The sequence below is a fragment of the Pteropus alecto genome, unplaced genomic scaffold (genome assembly GCF_000325575.1).
Source record: "Pteropus alecto unplaced genomic scaffold, ASM32557v1 scaffold320, whole genome shotgun sequence".
Lineage (NCBI taxonomy): Eukaryota > Metazoa > Chordata > Mammalia > Chiroptera > Pteropodidae > Pteropus > Pteropus alecto.
Window position 1 is genome coordinate 1,469,722 of NW_006429963.1, and position 18,317 is coordinate 1,488,038.

Below are 18,317 nucleotides of genomic sequence, written 5' to 3' on the forward strand. Positions count from 1 at the left end.
GATCCGACCCAATTCTCCACCACCATTTGTCTGAGAGTCTCAGCTCAGGGCAACCACATTTTGGCGTATCTAACACTCTCTATCTTATGAATGCGTCTCATGGTCGGCTGTCTGGGAGCGATGACCCTTGAACACAGCTTCCTGTCTCTGATGCCGGAAGAACTGGCCCTGCCCCCAGCACGAGAAATCAACTCTATGAAAAACAGAAGCCAAAGCTCTTGGTTAACGTTTCACTTCTACACACACAAGGGACTCCACCCGACCATCATCTCTCTAGGGATCCGAAAGGGAGGGCGAAGTGGTGACGGGTGTTTGGAAGGGCGTTCGTTCATCCATCACTCCTCACTTTCACGATTCACAGTAGTAGATGGAGACTTCAAACATTTTCAGTGTGCATCGCCTGCATCACCCCCCGCCTGAAAATGTTTCCCGCTCACAGCGTGTGAAAAGCAGGCACTGTGCGCTACTCAGGAACCTAGAGCTTCCGTCAGTCACGTGTACAAAGCGCTCTGCACTCAGTACGACCAGACAGGGTGGGGCACTGATGGCCACCATGCCTGGGGGCGACACGCGGCAGGAAGACCAAGAAATGGGACTGGCAACTCGCTGCTCAAGGAAAACCAGGCCAGCCGCCTCCTGGCTCATCACCCACAGGGCTCTAGTGCTGGACGGATCAGGGACCTCCGCGGAGGCCTGCTGCATGACGGACAGGAGATCCAGCTGAAGGCGGCTCGGCCAGATCTTTAAGCACTCAGAATTAGCCTCTCGAGAAACTGACACCGAAATACAGTTCGCAGTATTTCTTTCACATTGTAAAATCAAATCCAAGTTCCACAGTGGTCAGCATGGGAGGCTGTTTCCAGAAATTAGGACCAAGAGGCTGAGTACTTCCAAACTTCAAAATTATCACCAACAAAACAAGGCTGACATGGGAGAAAACCTGTGTGTTCGGGTACGTATGCGAACTGTAAGATAACGTGAGGGTGTCAAAGGAAAATCTGTGCAGTTAGAATAATTATATCGTAAAGTTTCTAACTGAGGTTCTGAAAATTTCCAAATAATCCAACTCTGGGGCAAAAGCTCAGACAGCAAGTGTGCACAGTAGGTAAAGCACCTGTCTTTCTTCTCACTGTGTTGTTTTAACACGCAGTAACCGACAAAGGGGTGTGAGGCGGGAAGCGGCCGCGACGCGGGGAGCCGGGCGCCTACCTGAATGGGCCCCACTGACGTGAGCAGGCTCTTCAGCTGGACGTCGGTGGTGGACGACGACAGGCCTTCGACAGACACGACGCAGGGCTGCGGCTTGCACTCCACCACCCGCAGGTTCTGCTTGTTTGGCATCGGGCGCCCGCGGCCCATCGGCCCTGCCGCGCCCCGGCCTCTCCCGTGCATGAGGACCTGCCGACGACAAGAGAGCCTGCTGGATGAGCACGCTTTGGGGCTTTTCACGAGTAAGACATAAAAGTGAGCAGGTAACTTGGAAGCCGGGAGCAACGGCATTCACTGCGGCTCTGCATCAGAGAAGCGCCCGGCAGGCGTGGGAGGGAAAGGGAGACCCAAGCCGGGCGCCGCGTGCCCGCCGCTCCGAGGAGCAGCAGCAGGACCGCAAGGTCCACAAACCTGCCGCAAGCAGCATGGGGCGGGGCCTCGCGGCCCAGAGCCCAGATCTCTCCCTCCGTACTCCAGGCCCACCCAGTGGGGATGGGTGAACTGTCTGTGGTGCTGCCCACAGCCACCGCAGTCCCCACGGGCCACCGCATCACAGACCGAACTCATTCTGTGAGAACGTGTACTGGCCGCCCGCGAACCGAAAAGGCAGATTCTGCAACAAATCGCATTCATCTGCAGAGCTTTCAACATAAAAACCAAAAACCCAGCCCTCTGAAATCATGACATCACTGATCTAAGCTGGGGCCCAGACCTCAGAACTTTTAAAAGCTGCCCAGGGTCCAAAATCACTGTTGAAAAAGAAGGCACAGTCTATCTTCCTGGTACTTTCTAAGTAGAAAATCAGATAAAGCACCAATGCCAAGCACTTTCTCTAAAACAAAACTCGTCCGGCGTAGGGAACGTGGCCGGCGGGGTGGTACTAAGCGGCGCCAGGCTGCCAGGGGCCAGGCTGCCCTCACGTCCTGCCCAGGTTCGGCCCTGGAGTGTGGGTAGAAATGGACAAAAAAAGGACCGCCCATTCTATCTCAGAAACGGGCAGAGAGGGAGGTGGATGGGAGTCAGAACGGGACCTTAGGACACGAAGGGGCACCGCCAAAGGGACAAACAAAACCGTAACGTTTCTCAACACTCTGCAGAAGGCAACGAAATTACTCCTATGAAGGGTTTCTGGAAAGTGGGACGCATATTTCAAGTTACACCTGCAAATACACGTCAAAGCTGCAAGTGGCACCGGCGGAAACCAGTGGTAAACAGGAATTCCTGTGTTCTGGCCATTCCTGACGACACTGATAAAAGCGTCCTTTGCCGGATACGTCTGCTTAGAGCCCCATCTGAAGAGGGTACCTGACCGTCCTCCGTCATAGGAGAGCAGACTGAGGTGACAACTAGGAAACCCGGGAGCTTCATTCATGCATGTAGCGGAAGCGGGCGTGGTGGGAGAGATTGTATTTTTCTAAGGTCGTTCTCGTAATACATCCAGGGACAACACCTGACTCGAGAAAATCTGGACTGAAACAATCTAAAGACTACACTGAAGGTACGACTTCCTGTGTCTGTGCGTCCGTCTCCTGCTGTAAACATGGACCAATCCTATTCGCCTTACATCATGAAGTATTTACGAACTAATACGTTCGAAGTAATTTAAACACTTCACTGACACCACTGCTTAGTGTTACCAGCAAGACAAGCAGGTAGGATGAGTGAGCGGACTCCAGAGCGTTCTAGAAGAAAATCAAGGCAGGTATTCTGCCTCTCTCCCTCCCTTGCGTAGCTTCATCAGATAAGGGGCGTCCGGCTTCTACACGAAGAGGGGACCTCAAGGTCAGGCAGAGAGGGGAAGGCTTTGGGGGAGTTACTGAGATGCCGTCGCTAGGGGAGGGGAAGGGACGCTCCGCCCCAGGGTGAGCGGACAAGGCGGCCATGCCTCTGCTAGGGAAGAACTTACACTCGGCCCCCTGACAGGACGGCTGCGCCCCAGCAAGGGTGTGGGGTGCCCGCGCCCCGCCTGGCAGGCTGAGCTGGAGAAGAAAGTGCCCCGCACTCCACGGGGCGAGGGAAGGGGGACCACCAGGGTCAGTGCCGCTTTCTCGGGTAGGGCACTTCGCCCCCAAACGCCTGGGGGCCCCGCCTGCCTGCTGGGGTACCAGAAGGGAACGGACAAGCCGACACCTGGTCCCCCCACTACAGAGTCTGGAGAACCAGCGGGCGGGGCTGTCTCAGGAGCACCGCATGCTGGGCGGTGGGCGATGTCCCAGGTGATGCACCACGAGGTCACGAGAGGAAGCCGAGGCAACGAAGGCCCCTTCATTCACATGTCTGAGCATCCCTACTGTGCGCCATCCAAGCCCAAGTTGGCTGCACGGCCTGGGCGCGGGCTCGGGGACAGGCGTACCTTCTTGGCCGGGTGGAGTCCCTGGATGCTCTTGATGCCGGGCGGGCCTGCTGGGTGCATGTGGGCCCCCACCGGCAGGTGCTGCGGCTGCTGAAGGGCCCCCTTGGTCAGCGTCACCTTGCGGACGGGCTGCTGCCTCACTTCCGGGGGCTGGGGGAGCCGCTGGGGCTGGCCCTCAGGGTGAAAAAAGCCATCGCTCTCTCCTCCCTGCTGAAAGAACAGGCAGCGGCTGGTCAGTCTCCCTCCGCACAGCCAGACGACCCTCCCGGCGGCTGCCAGTTTCGGTGGGGGCAGAACACCAGCAAAGGCGGGAAGACCAAACCTGTCATTTCGCCAGGGCCACTGGGAAAGTTCTCATTTGACAGCATTTGGGTTTCGATAACATTTTTGAAATTTCAGACACTAAGATCTTTGACTACTGTACTCACGCGAGGTCTAAATTAAAGTGAATGCTGTTTAAGTTCAGCAAAATACTGCTGAACTTTAAAAATACTTCTCACTTAACACGTGTTTCCCATTTGCATGAGCGAGTTTGTCAGAATCTTTGAGTTCACACAAGCAGCGTTTTAAACCTTTAGCTCCTATTCAGAGCTAACATAAACGTGCCATCGTCCCAACGCATGCGGTCCCCGGCCGTGGTGCGTGTCCCAGCCCCCGCTTCCTCTGCGGACACTTCACTGAACACACCACTCTGGCCCAGCGCTACAGGCGGGGAGCACCCAGTCGCCCTTCCTCCCGTGATCTGAGTCGCAAGTGCCATCCGCAACCACGGTCATTGATTTCAGGGGAGAGACTCAGATGTTCTAGCAAGAGCTTTACAAAGACTGGAAATGCAGCCTTTGGGTTTTACTAACGTTCCCCTCGTTCCTTGACCTTAAAAACTGCTCATCAATTAGGAAGCAAGTGCACATCCAAGCTGCACTCCTACGCTCATGACACTGCCGGGTGGCACATGCCTCCAGATGTGTTAAGTGTGGCGTCTTGCAACAAGGAGCTAGCTGGTGGCCAGGAAAGGAAGTGTGGCTAGCAAGGAAGTCAGACCTCGCCCTGCTAAACTCTGTCATCCTAACAGAAATGGATGCTTGAACGTGAAAAGCAGATTCAGACTTTTACCAGCAGCATCTGCCCCTGGCATAAAGGGCAGAGGTCGGAAACCTTCCTCTGCAGACTGCTCGGCCACACTTATCTCCCAGAGGAGCCCGGCCAATCGGCTCAGAAGCAGCCCGGGTATTTCCGGTCTCTCTCTCCCCTCTGAACCCGTCTTCTGGAGACAGTTTAATGGAACCAGGGGAAAGGAAAGGGGCTGGCGCCAGAGGAGTGTTGATAAGATGTTTGCAAAAACTGCCCAAACCAATGGGACCTAAGGGGAAAAGATGAGGTTAAAAATGTCACACGGGATGAGACTTCTGGCTATGGAAGCATGGAGAGACAGTCAAATCCCTTCCCCTCAAAATAAGCACGGAACTGGACAAAACCACCCAAAACAAGCATTTCGGAACTCCGGACACTGGCACAGGTGGAGCTAGAAACGGAGCCGCATCCATTCCTGAGCGGACGGAGCAGTTTTCTCAGGGTGGGTCGGGGAGGAAAACCCAGAAGGCCGACCTGAAGCGCCCGCAACACCGTTAGCAGGAGCGGCAAGCTCGGCGGAGGGCATGGGGGACGCAACGCCCACAAACCTGCTGGCTTCCGGGCTCCGTCCTGTCTGGAACGACACTCAACCAGCCAGAAATCCGAGAAACTTAATGAGGAAACCCTGGCACTGAAAGAGCTACTGAGGGCGCAGGTGAGCCCTCGCCATGCAGCTGGCAGGGCCCCAGGGGCTGGCAGGAGATGAGAGCCCAGGTTCCTGCCTGAAAGGCTGACCGCTAAGCTGTGCAGCAACAGGGGTGACCCCTCGGAGACCAGGCTAAGAAATAAGAATAAAATATCGAACAAAAATGTCTTGAACTGAATGAAAATGGAAATACAACCCATCAAATCTAGGAGATACAAGTAAAGCGGTTACATCAAAGGAAAAGAGATCTCAAATCCATAACTTGAGTTTTTACCTCAAGAAGCTATGGGAAAAAAATCAAACCCAAAATAGAAAGACATGATAAGCTCACGGGGAAAGGCAATGACAAAGTATACAGAAAAACAATAGAGAAGAAAAAATCAATAAAACCAAAAGTTGGATTTTTAAGATCTAGAATATTAATAACCCTTTAAACTAGTCAAGAAAAAAGGAGAGAAAACACAAATGACCAAAATCAAAAACAGAAAAGGGTTTGTAAGTAACACTATAAAAGTTAAAAGGATATTCTGAACAACTTTACACCAACGAATTACGCAATTTAGATGAAATGGACAAATTCCATAAAAGATGCAAGATACCAAAACTGATTCAAGAAGAAACAATCTGAAAATCTAAGACACTGAATTGATCATTAAAAACCTCCCATAAAGAAAAACCCGGGCCCAAACAGATTGGCTGGTGGATCCATCAACTATTTAAGGAAAAAAGATTACCAATCTTACAGTCTCTTCCAGAAAACAGAGAACTTCCCCACTCGCTCCTCGAAGCCGGTATTACGCTGATACCGAAGCCAGACAAAGGCCTCAGAAGAAAAGAAAGACACGAAGAATATCCTTCAGGGACACACGTGAAAGAACCCTACCAAAATACCAGCACACTGATTCAGCAGCACAGAGAGGGGATCCTGTGCCAGGACCAAGCAGGCTGACCCCGGGATGCGAGGCTGGTTCAACACTGGAAATCCATCAACGCGGCGGAGACCACATTCAGAGGGGGAAGAAACAGTGCAGGGACAGCACGCGTCAGAAAGACACTCAGCAGACCAGGGCCAGAGGGGCTGCGTCAGCCTGCTAAAGGCCCCTACTAAGCACTGACAGCTCACACCCGACCTCGTGGTGCCCGGCCGAGTGCTCTTTCCCAGGGACCAATCCCATTTGAATTAGCTCAGACCAGTCCGCACATCCGTCACTGGAGAGCTTCTGGATGCCAGTGACCCCGGGCTCTAACCCAGAGCCGGGACCCGGGCACAGCATGTTCTAAGGCTCTTCGGTGATGGTGGTGTCCAGCCAGGGCTGCGGACGGCTGACCCAAGAGGGTCCCCCAAAGTTCTGTGACTCTGCCTCTACGATGTGCGTCATTACTGCCTGAAGTGTGCTTTTGCTGGGAGTCCTTTTTACTTGATGGAGGGACACTCCAAATGAGCACGAAAGCACCGTGGAGAGGCAGGCAGTGTGCAGGGCCGTGACCCACGGAAGCAGAGAGGCTGCGCTTTGTGCTCCCTGGACCTTCTCCATGGGTTCTTGCAGCCAGGCTGGGAGCAGGCGCCCTGTCGGGCAGGGAGGGCCTGCTCTAAATGCACAACTTTCCAAAGTCTTTAACCTTAAGAAGTGACGAGAACGCTCTAGTTTCCTGTCTGCCAAAAATTTTCTACACTAAAAAGCTGAAAAACGTCAAGGACACATACCACAGATCCCCAATTTTCTTAGGAGCCAGTGAGCCACCATTTGTTAGTTCATCTAAAACCTTACTGAAACCATGTTAGTACAAGACTCATAAATTTACTATGCAAGTGTTAACTGGCACTGGCCTTGAAAACACCTTTTTCAGACAGGCTGGCACGTCAACTGGCCCATGGAGCACTCCACACGGCTCTGCTGCACGGCAGTCTGACTGGTCCCCACCTTCACTAATGCGGGCATGTGGACAGGCCGTGTGTGCGTGGCTCTCCACGGAAGTCTTCTGCTTCATACAGTTAGGGGCTCTAAGTAAACTCCCGTGACGCTTCTCTTTCCAGGTCAAAGTTCAAGCGTACCGAGCACACGTGATTCCGTAGACATCTGCAGAAGCCGGTCAGTGGTTTGGACCCCAGGAAGTCTGTTTTATTCACCAAGCCAAAATTTCTGCTCACAGACAGCACTGAAATAGTTACTGAATAAACCAATCAGTAGTAGATTATACTTCAAAAAACTGAGTAGTTCTAAGTGTGCTATAAAAAAGGATTGTAGCATCAAGATACTAGGTTATAGCCACTGCCAATTAATAAACACGTTATTTACTAAATACTACGATGACAGTAAAAAGGCCTGCCTTCAGGTCGGCAATACAATCATGTGCATCAGAAAACACGCCTGGCAGAAACAGATAATCAGCTGGTATATGTGGCCTAAAAAGAACTATGTCTGTATAAACAACGCACAAGAGAGTATTTCGTAATTTCTTTCATTAGCAATCCAAAGCTAAAATCAAGATGATCTACATAGCAAACTTTAATTATAAAAGCTTGTACCAAAAGTAGGATATTATTATTGGACTATTTTAAGGTACACAATGTGTATAAATATTTGGGTGATAAAAATATAACACCGTGGTGATCAGATGATTTCTAAACCGGGAAATGAAAACACAAATGTTTAGTTAATAAACACCCCAAATAAAAACTCTCTTCACTGTTGTTTGGGATAAGAGACTGTCATGGTCTGACTTACGTCTGACCATAATAACGTCAGATGTGAATTCTGAAAAAAGTTCTAAATTTTTCTTCTCCTTTCAAGAAAATGTGACTTGTTTTCAGAGGCTTGGTCCCCATTTAATATTCAGAAATACAGGCATCACAAAAAGCCTCTCCACTTCGGCCTTCAAAGAGATCGCCTGAGAAGAAATGAGGGCTCACGTCGGTGACAGCTGTGTGGAGCTGGGCCCCCTCGCCCACCGCTGTCTCCAGCGCCCAAGCTCACGCGCATGGCATCGGGCCTCTCTCCTACTGCTCCCTGCGTGGGAGGCGCCCCCACCGGGCCTGCTCACTCGAGGCGGCGGCCTGAACCAGCACCGCAATCCTCAGCGTCCCCAGGCCACGTACTGCTTGCTTTATTTGTGGGCACAGCAGTAATCGCCACTACGCTTCCAGCGTGGTCACGGCTTACCACGGCGTCCTCAGAACAGAGGACGGAATCAGGCGCAGGGCAGGGGGATGACAAAGTCCTGCTGAGTCAACGAGGGACACAGACGGGATGTGTCAGGCAGGGGCTGTGAGGACGACAGCCTCGCTCCTGTCCGTCGCTTCTCGGGAAGGGAGAGCGAGCCCGGGGCAAGCTCTGCAGTTGGCTACGGTCAAGATGACGTCCACCCCGCACGGCAAGAGCGGGCCTCCCATCCCACACTCGGCAAGTGTGGAGAGAGACAGACAGAGAAGGGACTAACCGCCATCCGATTCGGGTAACTAGAATGCTGGGCTTCGGTTTGCGGAAAACCACACGGAGCGTGCGGGGCTTAAATAAAACAGGAAGTGATGTCATTTCATAAGAAAGTCAAAGTTCGACTTTGTTTCCAACTGAGAAAGTAATTACTCTCTTTCAAATTAGCACAATGAAAAACTAATTCTTCAGAGGAATTGTATTTAAATTCCAGGGTTATTCTGGTTAACACTAGGAAAGAGTCAAAAACTATTCACCACGAGGCCGTGGCTGGGCACGTATTCTTACACCCACAGTCACACACAGACGAAAGGTGAATGAGAACCACGCCAAACTCCAAACTGAAGCCCCCTGTTTACTTAGGGGTCTTCAAACAATTTACGCACATAGTTACAGAATCGAAAGAGATCCTAAAATGGTTAGTACTTAGTTATGTAAATTCAAAAATACTATCGATTCAAATTAAGAATTTTAGAAACCTGTTACCTTAACGTAAGGAAATAACTGGTCGTCTGCGGACGGCAGATTACGTTCTATTCCAAAAAAGTAAGTTCACTCTGACAGTGAATCTCTCTAGGGCGGCAAGAGTTCACTAAATTCCTTATACAGCAGTGCGTTTAGATACGATTTTAAATATCTTTCACTTCCTCCAGAAGAGACGAGAAGAAAGAAAGTTTGACCTATCTTAGACCAGACCGGAAATATTTTGTTGGTTTTTTCCATAAACGATTATCTTTTAAAGAAAACTATAAGATGTACGTTCAGAGCAGTTTGTCTTAAATGTAAGAGGCACTACCTGAAATAAGTAAGCTTAGGGAATACTTTTTATCAGCTTAATCATAACAAAAAAAATGTGGTTTGCAGCCACCAACGTTAGCAGGACAAATATATTTATAATGAACGGTTTAAATGTACAGATAAAAAGGCCCATCGATACTGTCAGGGCATCTTGCAATTTGACAGATCAAATCTTATTTTCATTCTTAAACCCCATGAAGAAGTGATATCACTGACTCGCATTCACTAGTGAGCAAATTGATTAATCCCTCTCTATAGAAATCTCAACTCTTGATTACACCTATCAGACGCTAAGCAGCATTATTCTAGAGTGACAACACTTGACAAATTCCCCAACCATTTTTCTCAGCCTTTGTGGCCCTGCTAGCTTGTATTAACCCTGATGAAAAATTAATTTTCCTTATCTTCTTCTAAACCCCAAAATCCAAATCCGCCAAACTGGCAACTCTTTCTGTAAAGGTATTATGAAAACCTCTGAAAGATTAATTGCATGTCTTCAGGTGACATTAAATTAATTTCTGTACTCATGACAGACATTTGATACTCCGCACTGAGAGGACAGATAACATTGTCAGGACACACAGAAGGACAGTGGTTAGGGTCCCGGGGAGGCCTCTCAGGAATTCCCATAAGGCCTACTGCCCTGTCACGGCGACGCGCGGGCCTCACGGGCCGGGCCTCACGGAGCGGGTCCCTATTACGGGCAACAATGCCGGGCCGGCCCCGTCATCTTCACAGGGCTCGCTCGAAACCTGGGCGATGAGTGACGGGCGTGCGAGGCCGAGTCCCTAAGCACAAACACGTCCCCGGCTGTGCTCCATCCTTGCTGGAGGAGAGGGAAGGGGGCGGGCGAACGCTGTCGGCCAGGCGCGGGGTCGACCCCCTCGCCGAACGCTGCGGCGTGGGGAGGACACTGCCCCGTCGCGGGGCCCACCTGCTCCCTGAGTGAACCAGCCTCCGTGTGGCGAGCTCGCCAAACGGGTAAGCGAGGCAGGTCTGAAGCGCCCCGCAACACGCGGGGATCAGGCCGCGCTGCAACGGAGCCCCCGGCTGGACGGAGAGCCCCGGCTGGCACGCACACTGAGCTTGACAGCCCGGCGACAGCGTGGCACGGCTACCCACACGCTCGCTCCTACCACCCTCCCTCTCGAGAGTCGGCGGCTTGGGGAGAGCCTGCGGAAGCCAAACCTGCTGGCCCGTGGAGAAACAGGGCGAAGCCCTGGGCAGCAGAGGGGGCTGCTACCTGGCTCTCGACGTCCACAGTGCCACCCTGGTCTGAACCACAAGGCTGCGGGGTGGCGCCTCTGCCCACGGCCTCCCCAGGCGACTCCCAGCTCCCGCTCCTCCGGCAGGAGCCCCCACCCAAGGGCGAGTCTGACCCGGCTAAGGGTGGCCGGCGGGCAGGCAGAAGGTGGAGGTCAGGCTATCCCTGGGGGACCCCCAGCAGCCCACCCCATTGCCCCCCGACTGCTGGACTTCCTATCGAGTTGTCCTTTACCACCTCGTGTCCCAGCCCCTCCTTCCCGGCCCTCTCGCGTGGCCCTCGCCCTCCGGTGAGGACACTGGCCGTGCCCTCTGCCACGGGAGCCTCGCACGTGCTCTCCCCTCGGCTGAGGTGCTCTGTCACTGCCCGCCCACCCAGTCACTTCGTCAGGTGTCCCTATCGCATACTCCGGCACCCACGCTGTCCGCTTGCATCTGCAACAGGCACACGCCCGACAGTGACACTCCTGGGGCCGGCACGGTGCTGGCTTTCCGAGGCGCTGCTCTTTCCTTGCGGCCGCACACAGAGCCCCTCAGCCCCAGTCAGGTCAGCTGTGACCACGTCTGCCCCCGCTGCCCTCCCCATACACGCTGGCACCAACGCACAACCCGCACCCCGTGAGTTACGGGGAAGTGACACTGCCCGCTAGCTGTGGCTGTCGATACGGCTTGCTAAACGCACAACAAACAGGACCAGACCCGAAGCACGACTCCAGATGCATCCTGTGTGTGCCAAGGGCACCTCCGCCCCTGCCGTGGAGAGCAGGCGAGCCCCGGAGACATGGGCCCTCCCCGCCAGCCGTTCCGGACCTCAGTCCTTGCCCAAAAACATGCCTTCGCTCGCCCTGGCCCACGGAGAGCCTCATCTGTAATATTTAATGTGTAGTCCTCTTGGAATTCCCACAGGACTATCATTCAAAAAATGAAAATACAGCAAACCGCGTTTTCTAGTCACGTCAATGACCTATTTCAAGAAACGGAACATACGGTAGAATCCAACCGATGCGGGCAGTCTCCGCCGGGTTCGTTTTTCTTTGAAATTCACTGCAGACGGACCAGCCACGGCTGAGAGGGCCCAGAAGCAGTGACACCCGTGAGCAAGCCGGGGCGCTCCCAGCAGGTCGAGGCAGGACTGGCTGCGAGCCTAGGCCGAGAGCCACGAGGAAAACCCGAACACCCTGTGCCAGAGAGTAAGGCGTGTCCAAAGGCCGCTGGAGACACATCCGAGGACAGCGCCAGCGCAGCCGGGCTCTCCCGGGCCAAGGAGGGACCCTCTGAGGTCGAATGAAGAATGTGGGTAGTTCCCTGGACAGAGTAAGAATTCGAAGGCCATGCTGCTGTAAATGAACAAATGCACAAGCGAGGGAGGGGAGAGCGCGGCCCCAGGGGGAGCATGGCGGCCACTAAACACAAAGGGAGTGCTGGCATCAGGGAGCCATCGGTGCCTCCAGGGACGGTGAACTCGGACAAGGAATGGGACGTCTGCACAGCCTCAAAGTGTCTTCCCAGAAGTACCAACCGCCCGCGAAGGGTGAGGCCAACTCTACAGTAGCAAAACCTGGCGAGCACCGTCTCACTCAGGCCGTCGAAGCGGCCCGTGAGGGACGGCCAGTGTTAGCACCTGCTGGCGGGACACGCGAGGAAGACACGGCACCGTGCGGCGCCCTTCCGCGTGCTCCTGCCAAAGCTGCAGGCCTGACGCTGACCGCGACGAAACTCAGACGAAGCACATAGAAAGGCCTTCGGCAAAATCTTTCAGCCTCTCCTCTTTAAACACAGGGCCGGGCACACAGGGGAAGGCGGAGGGGCCGTTCCAGATTAGTGGGGGCTGTAGCGGGTGCGTGGCTCTGGGCTGCGTGCCGGGTCGGGGGGCGGCTACAAATGACGCACTGGGTCAACTGATGGATCCGGACACGCGCTGCGGCTCAGGCAGCAGAGCAGCTTCAGTGTTAAATTTCCTGATTTTTGATTATGTACAATTAGGGTTTTGTAAGAGAAGCCTTCTGCTCTGAGATACCCTGTGTCTCCGACCCACTCTCAAATGGTTTGGGAAAAAATGTGCGTGTCTGTGTGAGCGAGGGCAGAAAGCGAGACAATGACAACGCAAGCACAGCAAAGCACAAAACCACCAACTGGTCGATCTGATAAAGAGCGTACAGAGTTCCTTGCGCTATTTTTGCAACGTCTCTTAAAATCATACAGGAATTAAAATATCTTCTACCCCGTGAACAAGATCGGGTATGTGCGTATCGCCTCTCCAGAGAACACCTGGGAATCCCTTCTGAGCAGGCAGGAAGGGAAGAACCCTACGAACGCAGTCCGACCCCAAAAGCAAGCTCGCACAAATGGCAGGCCTTCTGCCGCAGCACCCCGGCAGCCTCTTACGAATAAGGCAGCAGAGGACCGCCACCGGGAGGCTGGCTTTCCCGCCCAGGTGGCCTGCGCTGCTCCCATTTCTCTGTGTCCCGCAGAACAAAGCACTGTTTACTTCGGCAGCTGCCAAATTCATAAACTTTCAATACCTCTCTTCCTTACGTTACAAGGACAGGGTGGCAACGTTCACTGTGCTGCTACCACGTGCTCCGGCACCGTGCCGCTCCGCTCGCACGACTGGTGACGTCGAACCCTCAGGATCACTCTGGGGGGAAGCCAGCTCCAGCTTCCTGAGGAGGGCACCGGGTTCTTTCGGGCCAGGTAAGCAGTCACACAGGTGCACATGACACCACAATGCAGCCACTTCAAACGCTCCCCGCTCCCCTATCCCGGAAGGCAGAGCTGCGGGCCTGATGACATCCCTTCGTAAAGGAACTTCCTGTGGCACGTGCTTGTTCTAACTTTTTTTCTGTCGAATCGCCGAAAGTGGCAGAGAGTGACTACAGTAAGTTTATACGAAGGAAACATTTTATATTTTTATAATTATTAGTTTTTCTGGATTACATACTGATTATGGACAAAACTCTGATCCAACAAGGCTGCGTTTTGGTTTCTGGAAATTAAATACTTATAAGCAGCTTGCTGAGAAATGAGCAAATGGAGAATATTTGCGTATTTTAATAAAGCGGACCATTTCATCAAATAATTCTTTAAGTAAATAACATATAAATATTATTCAGGAAGGCACATGACATTTAGAAGCAATATTTGCCCATGTGTAACACTTTATAAGCAGCATTAATTGGTTCCTTTTGTAATCGCACCCAAAAATCTAGATAATATGTGGGGAAAACACTAAAATTCACCTATACGTTGATTAGCCTCATAACAAAATTCTCTTTAAATTTCCAAACGTTTTCACCCTAATGTTTTAGATACAAAATTCAACCTAATTTAATTCACACAGAAATGTTCTAAGTTACATTCGCAGCACACGGCAAGTTACAGCTATGCTTAGCCAGGACACGCTGCCGTCACATTACCAGGCTGGTGGCCGTGCGGTGGCCGGAACGTTACCTGGCCATCCCATACAGGTTCTAGGACAGGAATGATGGAATCCAGACACTCTCCAGTTCCACAGCCACAGCCGGCACCTGTTCGTATCCCTAAATCCTCAACATACTCTCCAGTCAGTCACTACCCACTGCAGTCGGCCAGCAGAATGCAGCTTAGCTATCACCCTTATTCTAGAAGCCCCCCTAAAATGCTCCGAATCAACTCTGACAGTCATACACTCTCACTGGAAACAGAATATCATCCCTAATCAAGGAACAAGTAATAGTATGGGAAAAAGCAGCGGCAAAAGTAATTATTACAAATGGTGGCAAGACACACAGGATCCAGACGCCTAGCTCTCGCCCTCGTGGCTGTACGGCCCTGGAAAACTAGCACAGCCTGGCCGAGCCCCAATTCACTCACCTGCAAATGGGCAACAACACATCCACCTCGCAAGGGTGCCGTGAGCACAAGCTAAACACCTGCTAACGGCAGCCACCACCGCCACTAGGTGGTGTGCAGTCACGGAGTGTGCTTCTGGAAGGGGCTTGGGAGCATTCTGGAAGGCAAAGGGCGTTTGCCAAGTTTCTCCTCTGGGTTAGGGTTCATCTACTCATTCCTCACAGCAGTCTTAGTAATCCCACCGAGACTGGAGCTCGAAGTTTAGGGACATGAAATGACGGCTCAGGGCCCCAAGGACAGACAAGTAAACAGCCATCCATCCAAATGCCATCTTTCCCACCCGAAGCCATCGTTTTCACCAGAGCCGCAGTGCATAGTGGGCACGCTGGGCCTTGGAGGGAGGGCGTCGGCCCCTTCGCCCGTGGAAAGGAGTTTCTGAGCCGCCCGCGGACAGGGCGCCATCGGAGGCCAGAAGGAAGCAGAGCACCGCTCTGCGAGCCCTACCAGACACGGCCCCAGTCACCGCGGCTGTGCGGGGCCCGACGCCTAGGAAGACGGTGTGACGTTCTCCCTGAAAGGCGTCCCACGCCCATCACGCAACAGCTGGAACACGATCAGGGAGAATGAACGTCACTTCAAAGGCAACACGGTCGGGGAGAGACTGGACTTAAAAACCTGCCTTAAACTCAGGCTCTCTCACCTGTCAAAACACCCGATTTAATAAAATCCGAAGGATTACACGCTGACAAGTGACGCAGTTGACGCAGTACAGCGAACAACAGCGGGAACGCCGCGGAGCCTCACCGCCGCCTCTCGGGGAACAGTGCGCCCAGAGTCCTGAGGGGGCTGGACGACACTTCCGGCCCCCCGGTCAGAGTCGGGGTGCTGAGACAATCTGCTTCCCAGCCCCCGCAGGGGCACGCGCTCCAACCGGGACCGCCACCAGGGCCCACCTCCTGGACCGGCACTGCGGACGACAAGGCCCCGTGCTTTCTGGAGACCAACCGCTGGAACCGAGGGGCCACCGTACGCGAACAATGACTTAATTCAACACACCAGACACTGGTCCAGGTTAGACGACAGTGCGGGAAACGAGACTGACTCTCCAGAGTAATTCTCCAGGAAACCTCACGGAGACGATACGTACTGCATTTTTGTACTAAAACGATGTAAAAAGTTCTGGGCCCATAGCAAAGTACAAGACGAACATGAATTAACATATATCAATTAATTACATTAGTTATAACCTGGACACGCATAAACAATATCCTGCACAGGCACAACACACAAGGTCACCCTCCCAAGCGCTAAGCCCCCGTCAGAGCCTAACTGGCAGCCAGTTCAGCTCCGAGCTCACAGCACAGCCTGGGCACTGATGCCCGCTCTGCCACGGGAGAGAGGGACCAGCAGGAACAGAGGCGAACGTCAGAAACAAATGGGAGCGCACGCAACACTTGACAGAACCATTTCCTCATGCGCCACTGATACGAACACAATCATGCTCTCAAAAACAGTTCCTACCCACGAAAACAAAAATCCCAGCCGCTGGGGAAAGACTGTTTGTTCTAGCTCAGAGAGCTACACAGGAGACTCTTATCCTTTGATACGCTGACGGGCGCCAACGCGCCATGAGGAACTGTAGAATAAATCCCAACGGTGATTTAGGACATGTTGGTTAGTTAGCTTACTATTTAGGAATTAGCGCTGAAAGCTACTCCAATGTTTGGCAGATGGCTAGTTTCACATACAACTCCTTCCGCCACGTGAGCACACAGCACCACCACGGTGGACACGGGAGAAGGCCATTCCCGACCTTGGCCCCACGGCCCCTCCCGCTTGTAGCTCATGGGAAAAAGCCAGACGCTGACAGTGCTGAAACGCGGTCGAGACCGAAAGGCCAGACACCGGGAACTGACGAGCCCTCGCGTTCTCACCTAAAAGTTACAAACTCCTACAGTATTAAAATAGCTGGCGGACTACAGGCCATCTGCCGACCCGCGTTTCAAATCGCAATAGATGAAGGTGAGAAAAACTGGTTCGGGTGAAATAAAACAAGGGGTCCCATTGACGATGGAACTGCCGATTCTTATCATCCTATCAAAAATTTTCTTATAGCACATTTTCGGTCCGCAAACTTAGAAATAAAAGCAATTAAAACTCAAGTAATCAAGCAACTTGCAAGCAGCTGTTCTCAACCCCGCACGGCACAGGGGGTGCCACACGTGGCCTGACATTCTCACGTGGACGGACGGTTGTGCCTGGGTGGCGTGAGCGTCACAGGTCACGCTCTCCCTCCGCTGCTAGCACCCTGCCACTGCAAAGTCAACGCCACGGGCTGGTGGGCTCTAAAAGCCCGTGTCTGCAGCTCCCCCACCTTCTCCTGCGACTTACGGACGAGCTGCGCACGGCCGGGAGTCACACAGACCGTCCGGCACTGGCTGCGGAACGCCCTGGAATCACAGCGAGAGACGAGCGCCCCGTCCCCAAGTCAGCGAAGTCGATGGAGCGGGATAAGGAAGCGAGTACCCCACGGACACGTGTGGACAGGGGGACCGCCCGCGTGGGAATCTGTGCCGCACCGCGCTGACCTGAAGCCCTGACCCCGTGCGGCCCGCCGTGGAAAGCTGCACCCACGTGCCCTACCGAACGTGACCTACAAGGGGCACTGCTCACAAGTGGGGCCAGAAGCGAGGCATGCTCCGCTCCTGAAAGCGCGTGGGGCGGTCGTACGCGATGTCACTTTAGAACGCTGTTAATTCTTTTTTTTTTCCAAACGGGGGACATCAGTTTGAAAAGAGAAGACAAGCAACAGACTTCGGAATGATGCTGCTCAAAAGCAGACACAACACATACGAACTGTCTCCAACCCCACCCCACTCCAGCGTTCACTGAATCTGAAGCTACATACAACAAAATTACCCACTTTGTGGGTAAAGGAAATTTTATTTTTAACATAAACTTGACGATTCTACCTCAAATTACCTATAAAAGGAAGCTAAAACCGAGAGCGGTCTAACGGAGGATCGCCATGCGGGTCTTTCACGGGGCCTCAGAGTGGAGTGCGGGCCCCAGCTGGCGGGGACCGAAATGCCGGCTCTCACACCGGCCTTCAGGCAGCAGGCGCTGGCCTACACGCCCGCGGCAGGAGCGTTTACCGTCCTCTCCCGAAAAGCCTTCTCCGGAACCGGGACACTCGGTGCAGGGAGCACAGGTGCAAGAGGCGCCGGTGACCTCGTCAACTTACCCCGCCCGACAGCCGGATCACCCTGACTTTGGAGGTGACGTGCGGCCCGTCTCCGCTGCCGCTGTTGGCCCGGTGCATGACGGTCCTTTTCGCGCCCGGCTTGGCGTCCGGGGGCCGGCCCTGGAGGGCCGCCACGCGAGCAGTCTGCGAGGGGGGCGGCGGCCCCTCCCCGTCGGCGGGCTGTGCCTGCGGGGCTTTGTGCTGCGCCGGACCGGCAGGGATGGTCCTGGCCGGCCTCAGGTGCTTCAGTGGCTTCATCTGTTGTCCTGGGTACTGCATGTTAGCACCGGATGGCACAAAATTCGACGTTTTGGGCTGAATGCCGGAAACGGTGACATCCTGGTTTTTCACGAGAAGTCTGTTTTTCACATTCGGGCGGGCCTGGGGGCCCGGGAAGGGCAGCAGGGGGGT

The 18,317-nt window shown here is 53.4% G+C and overlaps 1 protein-coding gene across 1 annotated transcript in view; it reads right to left on the reverse strand.

Moving 5' to 3' along the window:
- RBM33 (RNA binding motif protein 33) overlaps window positions 1-18,317 on the reverse strand; it is a 94,334-nt gene that overhangs the window by 10,922 nt on the left and 65,095 nt on the right. Inside the window, 3 exon segments of the mRNA XM_025044919.1 lie at window positions 1,210-1,398; window positions 3,563-3,772; window positions 17,907-18,317. The exon segment at window positions 17,907-18,317 is cut by the window's right edge and continues 73 nt beyond it. Coding sequence (XP_024900687.1) covers window positions 1,210-1,398; window positions 3,563-3,772; window positions 17,907-18,317 — 810 coding nt within the window.